General features: G+C 36.7%; 1 protein-coding gene across 1 annotated transcript; it reads right to left on the reverse strand.

The window, feature by feature from the left end:
- Nucleotides 1-6,107: 6,107 nt before the first annotated feature.
- LOC106058913 (uncharacterized) lies at nucleotides 6,108-13,922 on the reverse strand. The gene is made up of 5 exons (XM_013216426.2): nucleotides 13,610-13,922; nucleotides 9,394-9,471; nucleotides 8,712-8,888; nucleotides 7,734-7,871; nucleotides 6,108-6,883 (listed from the first exon to the last, which is right to left on the reverse strand). Exons 1-5 carry the CDS (start codon nucleotides 13,632-13,634, stop codon nucleotides 6,711-6,713), a joined length of 591 nt encoding a protein of 196 aa, XP_013071880.2. The 5' UTR covers nucleotides 13,635-13,922; the 3' UTR covers nucleotides 6,108-6,710.
- Nucleotides 13,923-14,733: the final 811 nt, after the last annotated feature.

Here is a 14,733-nt window from a genome sequence, read left to right on the forward strand (position 1 = left end):
GAGCCCTGCCCGTCGCCATCCCCCTGCTGTCCTGTGGGAGGTTTGAACAAGGACGTAATAGTCTTCAAATCTGAAGAAACACCCGAGACATGTCAAACAAATATCAGTAGGCTTGCAGGCTCGTGTGGATACACTGAGATATTTGTCGTTTTTATTTTCCTTCTCGAAGTCTCGGCTCGGGTGATCTGGTCTCAACCAGCAAAAGTAAGGGCCGTTGTGCTAGCCACGTAACACCATTGTAAAACTCTTGTCCTAGAAACAGGTGAACATAACAGTATTAGCCGTAAGGGTCCCTATGGATCTTGCTTTTTGTACATTGTAAGATGTATTGTTCGTAATAAAGCATAAAACTAATTCTTACACACGAACGTCCTTGACCGAGAGATAATATACAATGGCTAAGTAAATGTGGAAAACAAGTAGAATATAAAAAAACTCTAAAAAAAACAAAGCCTATACTGAGTGAAAGGAGACTACCGTTTAAATGCATCTATATATCCCCTTTTTCTATATAAAACAACATTAATTAATTACCACTAATTGATTAACTGATTGATTAACTGATTGATTAACTGATTGATTAACTGATTGATTAACTGATTGATTAACTGATTGATTATTTTTTCACTTATTCATATGTCTTCAACGACAATGAATAATTTTGCAAAATTTCCTCTTGATCCGAGAATGGGAAGTGTGAGAAAAAGAATCCCCGCAGACAGACAAGAAGACAGACAGACAAGAATGAATTAATATAAGCTTTGTAACAAAGAACCAGATTCTATACTTTGTAGATAAATACATATCGACGATTCGTCATTGCGAAAGGAAGCGGACAAACTCCGCGTTTCTAATACCAAAAGTCTAACACTAGAATTCTAAGCAGAACTCCACCCTAACTTCCCCTCCCCCCTCCCGCCTCTCCTAAAAACACCCACTCTGTTACCTCCAGCCCTGGGTGTACTGTTTATGATCGTAAGTCACCGCCCCTTCCCCGTGGTGCTTAATTAATAATTTATATGGTCTGCAGGTGTCGAACTCAGTAGCAACCTTCTCTATGGCTTTGTTATTTCCCCTTGAGAACTTGTGAGGTTTGAAACAGTTCATGGTATGATTTGATTGGAAATCTGGGAATATTGTTTTTTTTTTTTGTTTACTTTTCACATCTTTCTTATATTGTCGATTTTTTTTTTTAAATTCATATCTCTAACGGTATTTAACCAGTTGTAGCCCTAGTAGCTATCTGACTTTAACCTGGTCTATTGGGGTAACTGCTGTCTAATGTTCTGTCCAGCAGCAACTGGTAGATACCTAATGATTACATTATTATCTTTAGAAATGGAGGTGGATTTATTATTTTTATTTCTGCATGTTTTATTTAGAAGACATACTCGCTGACCATTCCGTCAATTTTGTTTAGATTTTCATATTAAAAAATATTTAGGTCAATATGTATAGGTTTTGGCTTTTTTTTTTATTGTTGTGTCCACATTTGTACATCTAGTGCTCGACAGATCATAAAGTAGAGGACGTAATGATAAGGTAAAGTGCTTGACGTCTTCTGGAGTAGAGGACGTAATGATAAGTTAAAGTGCTTGACTTCTTCTGGAGTAGAGGACGTAATGATAAGCTAAAGTGCTTGACTTCTCCTGGAGTAGAGGACGTAATGATAAGGTAAAGTGCTTGACTTCTTCTGGGGTAGAGGACGTAATGATAAGTTAAAGTGCTTGACTTCTCCTGGAGTAGAGGACGTAATGATAAGATAAAGTGCTTGACTTCTCTTGGAGTAGAGGACGTAATGATAAGGTAAAGTGCTTGACGTCTCCTGGAGTAGAGGATGTAATGATAAGGTAAAGTGCTTGACTTCTCCTGGAGTAGAGGATGTAATGATAAGGTAAAGTGCTTGACTTCTCCTGGAGTAGAGGACGTAATGATAAGCTAAAGTGCTTGACTTCTCCTGGAGTAGAGGACGTAATGATAAGGTAAAGTGCTTGACTTCTCCTGGAGTAGAGGACGTAATGATAAGCTAAAGTGTTTGACTTCTCCTGAAGTAGAGGACGTAATGATAAGCTAAAGTGCTTGACTTCTCCTGAAGTTGAAGACCCCTCTAACTCTCTATCCTCTCTGTTTTTTTTTCTCTCTGTCTCCATTTCTCTCTCCTTACATGATCCATCTCTCTCTTCCTCTTCTCATCCCTCCATTTCTCTCACTTTTCCTCTCTCTCTCCAAACCTCTTTCTCTTCCCCCGCCCACCATCTTACGTTCTCTCTTTATCTCACTATCTCTTTTTCTGTGATTTTTACCTAATCTGTTGAGGTACGTACGAAAAGTCTAGATATTTTAAGTCGTAATTGTTCCCCTGACTCCGGTTTTGGGAACCACTGTTCCATACTGACAAATTACTCATATAACATGGCCAGTATTGAAACCATCTTCTCTATTCCTACTTCGCAAGCCTTGCAATCAACAAAATACTTTCATATGTTACTCCAGAATAAAAAAAATAAATTTTTTCATAAATCCTAATTCAAAAATGTTAGGTGGAAAAGCATAAAGGGGTGGGATTCGAACCCCCGACCTTTAATTTATCAACATTCTGATATTTTGTTTAATCGTGAAGTGTTGAAAGGAATGCCAGTGAATTGCGCAAGAAAGACATAGTCAAGTTTACAAGCTAAATATAAATAGGTGACGTCAAATTCGTCTACGTTCTGGTGCGACTCCAAATCTGTCAATGACGATGTCGTAAAGAGGCTCTGAGTGACGAGAAGCAGCCGCTGCAATTACGACAATAAGTTTCAACACCTTTACCGCTTATCGCTGCCGCAAGTAGCCGTAACTATAGTAACTAAAGTAAACACAAGGCAGTGCAATGCAGTTCGCCTGAATGTTGCAATTTTGCTGAATTCCCAAATTTGTGTTATTGTTTCTTTTAGTGAAAGACTTAAGATTTTTAATGGAATTCAAGAATTACAGCCTAGTTGTAGTAGACCCCGACCTTTTTTCATGTATGCATGTTTATTGTATTTTCTATACAGTCGTTCACCCCTGCAGCAGTATATCTTGTTTTTTTTTTTACCCTTAGTTTTAATAGATTTAAAAAAAAATGATATTACAATATAAAAAAGTCTTCTTATAGATCTAGTTACTATAAAGTAATGTTCCCCTTCCAGACCTTGTGGTCTATAAGGAAAGGAAGATGACTTAAAGGTCATCTGTTTCTACGGTTTACGATTGTGACATGTGGCCAGCTTAACGACCAACAGTCTTTACTTTCCCCAACTAATGTCAGGTACCCAATAGAGCTGGGTGGACTCAGAGGAACCCAAAGATACGAACATTAAAAAGCCCAGTTTTCACCAGGATTCGAACCAGGAACTCTCGTTTCGGAAGTCAAGTGCTTTACCGCTCAGCCACCGCGCCTCCCTATAGTTAGCCTACTAAGCTAACGTGTAAAGATTTAACATTAGTATATCTATACTTTGCGACTTCAGCGTACTAATGTATCTCGTATAAATGTGTATGTAAAACGACCTAGGTGTCTAAAAGTGACATCCATCTCAACAAACATAAAGGTCACTGGTTGCCTTGCTGTTTGGTCTGCGCTCTTGTACAAATATGTAAAATAGTTGTACAGTAGTGACTAGGCTAAATTCAATTCTTGGAAGGGAGCAGAAAATAAACCAATTCAAAATGATTGTTCTCAAAATACTAAGGTCTAAGCTAAAAGCCAAACTTTCACTCCAGACGCGAAAGTGATCTAAGGGATCTAACCGTAATAATCCTAGACATTAAAAAGTAAATGTACAGTTATCGTACCTAACTAATTTTAATGTTTTGTTACTGGTTTCTTTTAAATACTCAATGCGAATTAAGTTATTGGAAGTTCCGATAATTAGAACTTTTAGAGACCAGTAAGAATGTTCTAAACAGGGGCGTAGCTAAGAATTTTCTTTCGTTTGAGGGACCGGGAGGTTTGGCCTCTATGGTGGCCCCTGCATTTTGCGTAATATTTTATTTTCAATGTAAAGAAAAATAATTTGATGGCTCCCTCAATTGGGGTCCGGGGGGGGGGATTTTTTGAGTTCTCCCCCTCCTCCCCCACCCTAGCTACGCCACTGGTTCTAAAGACTGAATAATTAATAAAAAAAATAAGGTAATGGGTAACAGTAGTTTCTATATTCGAACTTACGATGGATAACAGCGGTAATAAACACATTTACACTTACAGAGATTCATATAGGTCTACCATTACCAATTTGTAGTGTTTACAATTGTCAAAAAAGATTGCGTAAAAATATAAGTCTCTCTTGGCGAACATATTTTGTTACCCTTCAATAATATGAAATGATATTGACGAATTCCTATAGACATAAAATATATTATGTCATTTATTGAATGATATTAAAGAGCTTCCAAATAAATATGTCCCAACAGGGGCAAATAATACATGAAGTCATTGGTGTTGCTCGATTTTTATCTTTTTTTTTTAAATTTATTATATTTATTAAACAAAAAGTTTAATGTTAACATAAACAAGAAAAACATTTAAAAAAAAAAACATTTTTAAAGAAGTTATACAAATTGTAATTGTATCAATTTGTTTGGATCAGTCAAGTATGCTACTTAAATTAGTCATAGATCTACAATAAAGAAATGTCCTTGTACTTTAGTGAACTGATCACTACGATTATTCCCCAGAAAGTCCTGCACTCCATGGACTCAATGGTTCTAGTGACGTCACGTTTCTCCCTTAAAAGTTACGGTTTGCGGGCTTTTTCAGTACATGGACGAAAGGTTTGTAGCTCACTCCCGATTGATCTCAGACAGACAACAAGCTTCACTAGAGTCAAGAAAAATATTAAGAGCAATCTGTTGAAAACATTTTTAGATTAGTTTGTCATTTTAACTTTTGTTATTATGTTTGTAATGTTATCACAGCGCCTTGAGCCTACATTTTGTTTGTGAACAGCGCTCTATAAATTAAATTATTATTATTATTATTAACTAAACCAGCAACAATAAATCTGTGCGATTAGAAATATTTTTACCAATTGTTTCGTTTTTAGTGCTATTTCATGCTTTTAGCTTTCCCAAATACGCTATGATCCTTATCTGGATGGGGAGTGGGGAGAAAGAAAGGAATTTCTTCCAAATCATTTGAAGACATTACTCTAACATAATAGCCTATGTAACTTTTGAAAAATCATTTTTTTTTAATGAAAAATCGTCATTTTAACCAGTTCACCCCTTTAAAAGATTTATACACAGAAAAAAAATGTAGGGGGATTGAACTTAATTAGAATTCAAGCCTCCTCAAGCCAACATTTTAACCACTCTGCTAGTGAGGCGCCTATGAAAATAGAAATTTGTATAGTTATGATTATCTATTGTTTGTATAAGGTTACTTTGAAGCGGCGACCTCTAAATGGGACTTATACCACTCCTTCTTTCTTTCACTTGTTTGAGATACCAAACGAAATAATTAATTAACAATAGTTAGTTAACTAATTGATTAATTTTTAAAATGGATTCTTGTGTTGTCAGGTCAAAGAAATAAATGTGTACAATTTCAGCTTGTTTCGAAATTGGGAGTCAGAAAAAAAAAAACGTTGACAAACTTTTTACCAGACAGAGTTGATAGAAGCTCTCCATGTCAATTTTGCTTCCTTGACCTCTTGAATCTATTCACCCTCCAAGGGCAGACAACCCTATTCCTTTACACACTCAACAAACTCCACGATGAGCTCTCTTTGTATCTTTCAAAGTCTTTCCTTCAAGCAATTAAAGACCAAGCTACAAGTCACGACATTCTCAATACAAATCTAACCAGCTCCTGATAATTCGAAGCAAGAAGTAAACATGAGACAAATCACTAGATCTATTCATAGAACAAGAAATAAAACATGTTTGATTGAATGGTCATTCTACTTATGCATATCTTTAAACAAGCACCATCAATACTATTGCTCATAAAGAATGATCAATCACATTCAGTAGTTCGTAGAAATATCGAAGCTCCCTATATTTTAATAAACCTTTGAATTAGATGTTTAAATTAAAGTTTCTTTGTTGACTTGTTTTAGATATGAGATGAGACAAGATCATTTTTATTGGAAAATGGAAATTTATTCTGACTACAGTTGACCACCTCAGCATAACTACTGTAACAATAACTTGTCAATAACAATATAGATGCAAATACGAACAACATTCAAACCCGAAACATATACGCACTCACAACCAACGCTTTATAAATTAGACTTCTATGTTCTTCTCGATGGCGACAGAAGACTTTGTAATACTCTGACCGAAAGTGAAATGAAGGAGTTTTTAAATCTTTCAGTTTAAGTCCTAATGGAAAGGAGACGACCACTTCGTTTAGATCTGATGTAACAACGGTTTAATGGGTGCATGTCGTCTTTAAAAATCGTGTCTATATTTTGATGCCATATTAAAATACAGACAAGCAGGCGTACGTCGTGATGTAAGGAGTGAGTTCCTGAACAAAATTGTGATCAATGTAACACGAGTGGCCTTTGGTTAGACTGTAAGTCAAGATTTGATATTGCTTGCAAAGTTCTCAGGAATTATACAAAGGAAAGACTGTAAGTTGCCTGTAATGCCGAGGCACCAAACAGATTACATCAGTCTACTGATGGGAATGACGCTGCGGGCACTTCGGGGGACAATAATTTAAAATCCCAATGTCAATCTATGGAGCTGTAGTCAGTCCGTGCAGACAGCAACTGAAGTCCAGTCCCTACAATCAGCACCATACAGCCAGACAGTGTGAAGAAGACAGAGAAGTCTGGGCTAGCCTTAGCCTCCTCGTGACCGACATTCCCGGCATACACTGCGGCACCAACAGTTGTCATCATGGCTGAAACAAACAACCAAAAACAATACTTAGTGATATAAATATTTATCTGTTAGTAGGTCTTTTTGACGTCATATAAAGTGGCCGATATTGGGCGTACTCTGCAGACAACAAGGAAGTATATTTAGATCTAGTTCCCATCAGGGATGGACTGGGTGTCAAAATCGGCCCGGCATTTCTATTTCATCTGGCCCATAAATTGATTAAATTCTAGGTCTACCTGTCCTCAAAATCCTTATGTTAAAATTGATAATGTATCGATAGCTGTAAACGGCTACAGTAAATAAATACGTCGCTCAGAGGGCCCCTTTTGTAAGAGAATACTATAAAACCTTTAACAATTTAATACATGCCTTAGTCTTTAGTGACATCCGTGCCGCCCTTATCTTATAAAGTACAGACGAATTTCAAAAAAGAAGATGATCCTACCGGCCTATTTGGGTCACGGCGCACCGGGCGTTTGTCCGAATGCCCAGTCCGCCCCTGGTTCCAATCGAAAGAAAACGTCTGCTAAAAATATTGTTATTAGATCATTCTGTATGTGTGTTGTGCGTGTTTGTAAGCGTGTTTAACTTATATTATTGATACTTGGATATGCGTAGGGCGTAGTAATCTTTTTTGGAAGAGCGTCTATAACTTTTAAGATAAATATATTTAGAAAAAAAAAAGAGGGTTGAGAATATGCAAAATTGAAATGAAAGACAAGACCAAAACGTAAAGGCTGAAGTTAGGTCTTTTCAAGGGAGAGAAGAAGAAGAGGCGGCTAAAAAGGGGGGAGGGAGGGAAGATTTGCGAAGCGTTATACCTCTACTACTCATTACAACGTGTGTGCATTTGTACAAGAACTACTCACCTCCAAGAATTAGAAGACAGCCCGAGGCTGTTGTCAGGACTATGTGCTGACGTAACATCAGCAGTAGACTAAGCGAGAACCCGCAGACACAGGAAATCAATCCCACAGTGCATAAAACTTGAGCAGCCACAGCGTAGGCTACAGAGACAATCCAGAGAATAATCATTAACCCTTTCACCACAGAGACGAATACTTTAGGCCTTACAGGAAAACAAAATATGTTTCACCAACCGAGACCAAAAAGAGTAAAACAGCATTAGCCCTGACACAACGTAGTGTGTACTTTAAGCTAATTAGAAAAACAAAATAGCGACATGAAGACAGCACAAAACTAATAGCGACATGAAGACAGCACAAAACTAATAGCGACATGAAGACAGCACAAAACCAATAGCGACATGAAGACAGCACAAAACCAATAGCGACATGAAGACAGCACAAAACCATTAGCGACTTTTCTTTAGAAGGTCGCTACTAAAAGAATGGTAAGTAAACAAAAATGAAGTAAAAAAATTACTCTCATTACATCTGAAGGCAGGGCCGGCCTAAGGCATAAGCAAACTAAACAACCGCCTAGGGCTTCCGATTGATGGGGGCCTTGCATAGAACTCCTATGCAATTTTTTAGGTAACATAAAAAAAACCTGTCCCCAATGTTATTGCAGGAGTACTTGATAAACTCCATACTTTTAGTTTTATGCTCTTTAGTTTCTATTTCATCTGGGGCCACCAAATTCATTTCGCCTAGGGCCTCTAATTATCTAAGGCCGGCCCTGCTGTAGAGTGGGGATGGGAATCTTTATGTTTTTCAAGGCTGGTACAACAAACCAGAATAACAATAACTTTGTAGAATAGTACAATCCACATACATATGAAGAAAATCCTGCCTAACCAAAGTAAGAACAATGGACGTTTGGGCCACGAGGCCTTCATCAGCAACAAACTAAAACTAAGACAAAAATAACACAATTGACGTTACCTTTATTGTCCACAGCTTTACAGTAATGTTTGATGATGGTCCCGTTGTACACAGAGACTATCTTCACACACTTCTCCCAAAGGCCATAATGAGCAGTGTAGTCCACGTCATGTTGAGAACCTCTGTGGACCGTCACCCACCAGTTAGTACTGAATCCAATAATATACATCACAACACCTGAAGTAATATTTTAGTATTTGTAAAAGGAGAAATAAAGAAGTTTCTACCTTCACTGTTTAAAATACAGCAAAGAAATGTCTAAAACAGAACTAGTAAGTTATGCATGTTAGCGGCATGTTGTCAACAAAACAGAATCTGTTCACAGAGAACTACTAAAGAATGGAAGTGATTGCTGAGTGGTTAAGTGCTTGGTTTCCAAACCTGGTGTCTTGGGTTCAAATCTCGGTAAAGACTGAGATTTTGAATTTCGGGATTTTCAGGGCGCCACTGAATCCACTCAACTCTAATGGGTACCTGACTTTAGTTTGGGAAAGTACAGACGCTTGGTCGTTGTGCAGGCCACATGACACCCTGCTCGTTAACCGTTGGCCAAAGAAACAGATGTCCTTAACATCATTGTCCCCAACGTAAATCGCAAGGTCTAAACGGGGAAACTTATTTTATGTTTTTGGGGATAAGTATTGGTAGGTCTTATCGGTTAGTCTTATAGACGTAGTCTTACCTGTTAGAGTTATAATGACACCTACACGCCAAATTTTACTTGTGTCTTTGATTCTCTGGAGTGTAGATTCTTGTGTCCCTAAAAAAATAAAAACAACCAAAAGTAATTATGAACAAGAAAAAGAGATTAATCTTAGAGAATTTTAACTTTTATTGTTATGTGAAAATTACCTCAATTTATCATAATTTATGTAGATTTATATCTTATGATTTGAAGGATTTCTATTAATTACTTTAAATTCATAAATCGACCATCATATTGACCTCAGTGTGTAAACTATAAGGAAGATTGGGCCCTGTTGTGGACAGTCATTGACCTGTAGCACCAAACTGCTGGTAGACTACTAGACCTTTCAGTCGTTTCAAAAGACAGAGAAATGGAGAAAGACTGTCGACAGATCATGTGTGGTGCCCCAACGGTCCAGCAGACAAAGGTACAGGGGAAGGTGCCTCTAAACTTGGGATTGGGAGATGTTGGGAATGTGGCGATCAAAAACAAATCGATCACCTTTTTGTTTTCCTTCCATTTATTGTTTACTTTCAATAAACAGGCTTTTAGATGGATTGAAATCAAACACAGTGTAAAGAGAAAATGTGTACTTTAGAGATCTAATTATTTTATTTGTAGTTCTCTATAAATAGCGTTAGCTGAAAAGCGACTTTCAATTCGTGCCTTTTTTTTTTTTTTTTTTTTTGACTTTTAAATATTATAAATTATATTTCGAGCTATTGGTGTACTGTTTATTTTGAGTTTCATTAATAACTACAAACTACCCAACAATGCTCCCTTCATTACAATAGTACTTTAAAATAAGTCAGGTTGATAACACAAGCGATGGGATTTTCGTCCACTTGAAACATTTATATATATATATAAAAGTAAAGTGCCCCTTTCAAACCATGTGATCTATAGGGCAGGTCGTGAACATGTCTGTTTCTGTGGCCCAGCACAACGACCAACAGCCTTTACTTTTCCAGAACTTATGCCACGCACTTTACTAGTCAGCCACCGCGCCTTCCGTAATATATATATATATATATATATATATAATATCAATTCATTTCTTTGAGTCAGTATAATCTTACATTATAAGCTGATGTCACTTAACTATTAAATTACTTTTGGCATCGGCACTAAAAAAAAATACCAACAGCCCTTTTTGATATGACAAAACCTACTAGTTTCGTTGTGGGTCACTCCCAGGCCCACAAATTACGTCATAGTGACCTTCTCTCGTCCTCACCCGACACGCGGATGACAATTTATATGACCGCAACAGCTGTTGAAACGGATGCGCAGGTCTGGGTTTAAACTTAGGTGAATGTTTGTTTTCTGTTTAATTGTTTGACTCGCGCGTTCATTAGAGCCAGCTCACAGGCACGCGTGTTTACCAGACAGTTTGGCTGTGTACGTCTCAACGCGAAGTGTGTGTATGTGTGTAGATATGCAGGTGTGTATGTATGTAAACATTTGTCAAGAGCGTTAAAGAAAACAAACGCCAAGTTAGTGTTTCCTGACTGAAAATGGGGGAGGGGGCTAGTTACCACTCACTTTTTTTTCTTCGTTGCAATGTAACAATTATGAGTAGGTTAAAGGTTTATTTGTTGTTGTTGTTTTTGTTATTTTTGTTGTTGTTGTTGCTTTTGTTGTTGTTTTTGTTGTTGTTTTTGTTGTTGTTTTGTTGTTGTTGTTTTGTTGTTGTTGTTGTTGCTTTTGTTGTTGTTGTTGCTTTTGTTGTTGTTTTTGTTGTTGTTTTGTTGTTGTTGTTTTGTTGTTGTTGTTATTTTTGTTGTTGTTGTTGCTTTTGTTGTTGTTTTGTTGTTGTTGTTTTTTGTTGTTGTTGTTGTTGCTTTTGTTGTTGTTTTTGTTATGTTTTTGTTGTTGTTGTTTTGTTGTTGTTGTTATTTTTGTTGTTGTTGTTGTTTTTGTTGTTGTTTTGTTGTTGTTGTTTTGTTGTTGTTGTTATTTTTGTTGTTGTTGTTGCTTTTGTTGTTGTTGTTGCTTTTGTTGTTGTTTTTGTTGTTGTTTTGTTGTTGTTGTTTTGTTGTTGTTGTTATTTTTGTTGTTGTTGTTGTTTTTGTTGTTGTTTTGTTGTTGTTGTTTTGTTGTTGTTGTTATTTTTGTTGTTGTTGTTGCTTTTGTTGTTGTTTTTGTTGTTGTTTTTGTTGTTGTTTTGTTGTTGTTGTTTTGTTGTTGTTGTTGTTGCTTTTGTTGTTGTTGTTGTTTTTGTTGTTGTAGTTACTTTTGTTGTTGTTTTTTGTTGTTGTTGTTTTGTTGTCGTTGTTTTTGTTATGTTTTTGTTGTTGTTGTTTTTTGTTGTTGTTGTTTTTTGTTGTTGTTGTTTTGTTGTCGTTGTTTTTGTTATGTTTTTGTTGTTGTTGTTTTTTGTTGTTTTTGTTATGTTTTTGTTGTTGTTGCTTTTGTTGTTGTTGTTTTTGTTGATGTTTCACACTGGATGAGACATTGAAGATGGCAGCGAGAGGAGATTTTTCACCAAGTGGTCTGAGGATCACTGGCGATGCCCGAGTGGTTAAACAGACTTCAGGAAAGATAATATGAGAACATAATTGTGTAAAACAAAAAAGAGAGAGATTCCACATTCTATAAATGTACAAGATAATTGCTGCAACGGAAACAAAGCCAATATGGAGCTACTATCACGAGTATGGAAGTGTATCTACAAAACCAATGGACGTTTATGTTTTTGAAACAACAAGAAAAACATGACAAACACGTTTTAGAAAGAAATGATCTCCTCTTTAAAACTTATAGACTATAGAGCGATTGTTTTTCTCTTAATGACTGATAAATGTTGAATTAAAAGACAATGAAACATTTTCAACCCCGCCTCCTCCACCCCTTCCCCGAGAATGAAGCCTGGCACATCTAATGTATAGATCTACTACACTTTATAATAGTCCAATGATAGGCGTTTAGACTTAGAAGACAATGCGCAAAATTTCCATTAACATTAATCTATCAAACTATTGCATTAATAATTTCTTACATTTAGAATTTTTTTAACGCGACAGTGCTTTCAAAACCAATGTTGATCTATATCTAGATTTTGATTTGATTTGATTTTTGATTTGAGGCACATCGGCACAATTTAGGCCATGTCGTGCCTGCAGTCCCTTAAGGACTACTCTCTCTCTAAACAACAAGGGCCATATTCTATACAGACATATAATTAAAATCAAGGTCTATTCACAGTTAAAATAGTAAAGGTAGTAAAAATTTAAATATTTGGTAAAAATCTAATGTAAATAGTGCATGTTCACAAATTCAGAAATCAGATCTTCGTAGATAGCCCCACTTCCCGAATAAAGCCCAGTACCTTCCCAGGGTCGACATTATCAAATCTATATCTAGACCTAGTTCTCTAGCTAAAATTAAATTTATTTTTATTTTTTTACTTGAAACATTATAACGGTTTAACTAGAGTTTTCCCAGTGTGGCCAACGAGCTAGTAATTCTTTTCTCGGCGATATACATTAACAGTTAAATTTATAGGAAAATCGTTAGAGCTGTTTTTGAGATCCATGTCTAGGTTTCACCCTCCCTCCATGAAGTTATGACTTGAATAAAGGTATGTTATAAAGCATTGCAGTTAATTTTTGGTACTGCATTGGTGCGACATAAACATGTGTTAATTCTTGGTACTGCATCGGTGAGTTAAGCCGTACCAGAAGTCCAAGTAATTTATGGTTGTGGCAATGAAACTACAATTGAGTTCTATAGACGTTTATTGAGACACTAAGACATTAGATGAATGGCCCATCAAGCGGTTAACCATGTCGTTAAGTGGCCAGCACAACGAGCAAGCGTCTTAATTTTCATGACCAAATGCTTGTGAATTAAAACAAAAGTAATGAATTTAAGACTCCACACAGCTACAACTAAGATTTAGAACTGTGACCATTGTCTTGACGACTGTTTTTTTCTTCAAGGAGCTACCCGTGCTTATTAAGATATAATGGTTAATTCCCATCAAGTTGTAGCTTCTGTTTTTTTTATGTCTAGTAATAAAGTGTCTAGAATTTTATAAATGTAACTAACCATTTGTGCCTATCTGAGTCTTAAAGAAAAAGGTGAGCGTTCAGTCCTAACCCTATCCCCTGCCGACGGTTAAACTTCTGACTCTCTCTTATTATTTTGGTGCAGCTTGGGTTTTGAATGCGTAGAAAATGCTTAGAAGTTTTAAAATGTAACTTACCTGTCGCCAAAGTTTTTAACTTCATAGTTATAAAGATGATCCGGTAACAAAAGATCACAGTCGTGTGATAATTAAAAATGAGAATTTTGTCGCCATCTTTTTAATTGTTTCGTGGCTCTAATAAGATTGGTCCCATAACTCATGTATTTGAAAGGCAAAACAATTTACACTTTTTAAACCACCACACAACGCAACAGTGAATACATTTCCGAACACTGTCTCGATATCAGGGTGGCGTGTTGGGGAGCTGGTGGCGTGACGGTATGATTCAGCTTTCACAGCCGCGCTCCACCACGGACAACCGGCGGCTGTTACACAGTCTATGTTAATGTAAGAATACCATTTTGAAACCCATTACTCCCGACAGAGAGACACCTATAATGTTCCTATAAGAATAGAATGGCTGCCTGGTTGTGCGGTGCGCGCTCTGGATTGTTCTCTCAAAGGTCCTGGGTTTGAACCCTTGCCATGTCGCCATACAGGTCGAGAATTTTTGGTTTCCCGACAGGACTGGGAAACCAAAAATTCTTAACCTGTATGGCGACTTTTAAGCACTACGCAAGACAGCAGGGTTTCTGTCCAGGGCTTTTGCAAGAGAGGATTTGAGCCTCTCAAGCCCTCACTCAAATGGAGTTTGATGATGATGATGATGATGTTTGGCTAGGATGTAATAACCTTCAATTCTGAAGGAACATCTGGAAAAAAAAAGAAACACAATAATACAACTCACATGGATTTGGTGTGTATTAATTGATGAACATTTTAAAGCCTTAGAGGATTTTTTTAAAAAATGAAATGACAGGAGGAAAGCAGTTCCCAGCCCCCAAAATAAAAATAATTTGCATAATAACTATTTAAATAAGGGTTTCTCTACGGTGTGTATAAGTGGGACATTGAACTGGACCAGCTACGTTCATACTCGCTAAAGAAAACTTTGGAGAAAAGCCCAGTGCACTTCTTTCTTCTTAATTATCCTAAGAGCTGAGTCTAAGACTCTTCGAACTCTAGGCTTAAGGAAATTTGCCTCCATCTGCATGTCTGAACAAAACTTTTGACTGGGAAAGATCCAAGCAGATGTCAATTATTACATCCCTCTTACCGATAGCTTATATCCCAAGACGATC

The sequence above is a fragment of the Biomphalaria glabrata genome, chromosome 17 (assembly GCF_947242115.1).
Source record: "Biomphalaria glabrata chromosome 17, xgBioGlab47.1, whole genome shotgun sequence".
NCBI classification, from domain to species: Eukaryota; Metazoa; Mollusca; class Gastropoda; family Planorbidae; genus Biomphalaria; species Biomphalaria glabrata.

Coding starts and splice junctions, on each gene's coding strand:
- LOC106058913 (XM_013216426.2), bottom strand. CDS start 13,634: ATGAAGTTAAAAACTTTGGCGACAG. Junction 9,472..13,609: donor GTTAAAAACTTTGGCGACAG/GTAAGTTACATT, acceptor TTATTTTTTTAG/GGACACAAGAATCTACACTC. Junction 8,889..9,393: donor TGTCATTATAACTCTAACAG/GTAAGACTACGT, acceptor ATATTACTTCAG/GTGTTGTGATGTATATTATT.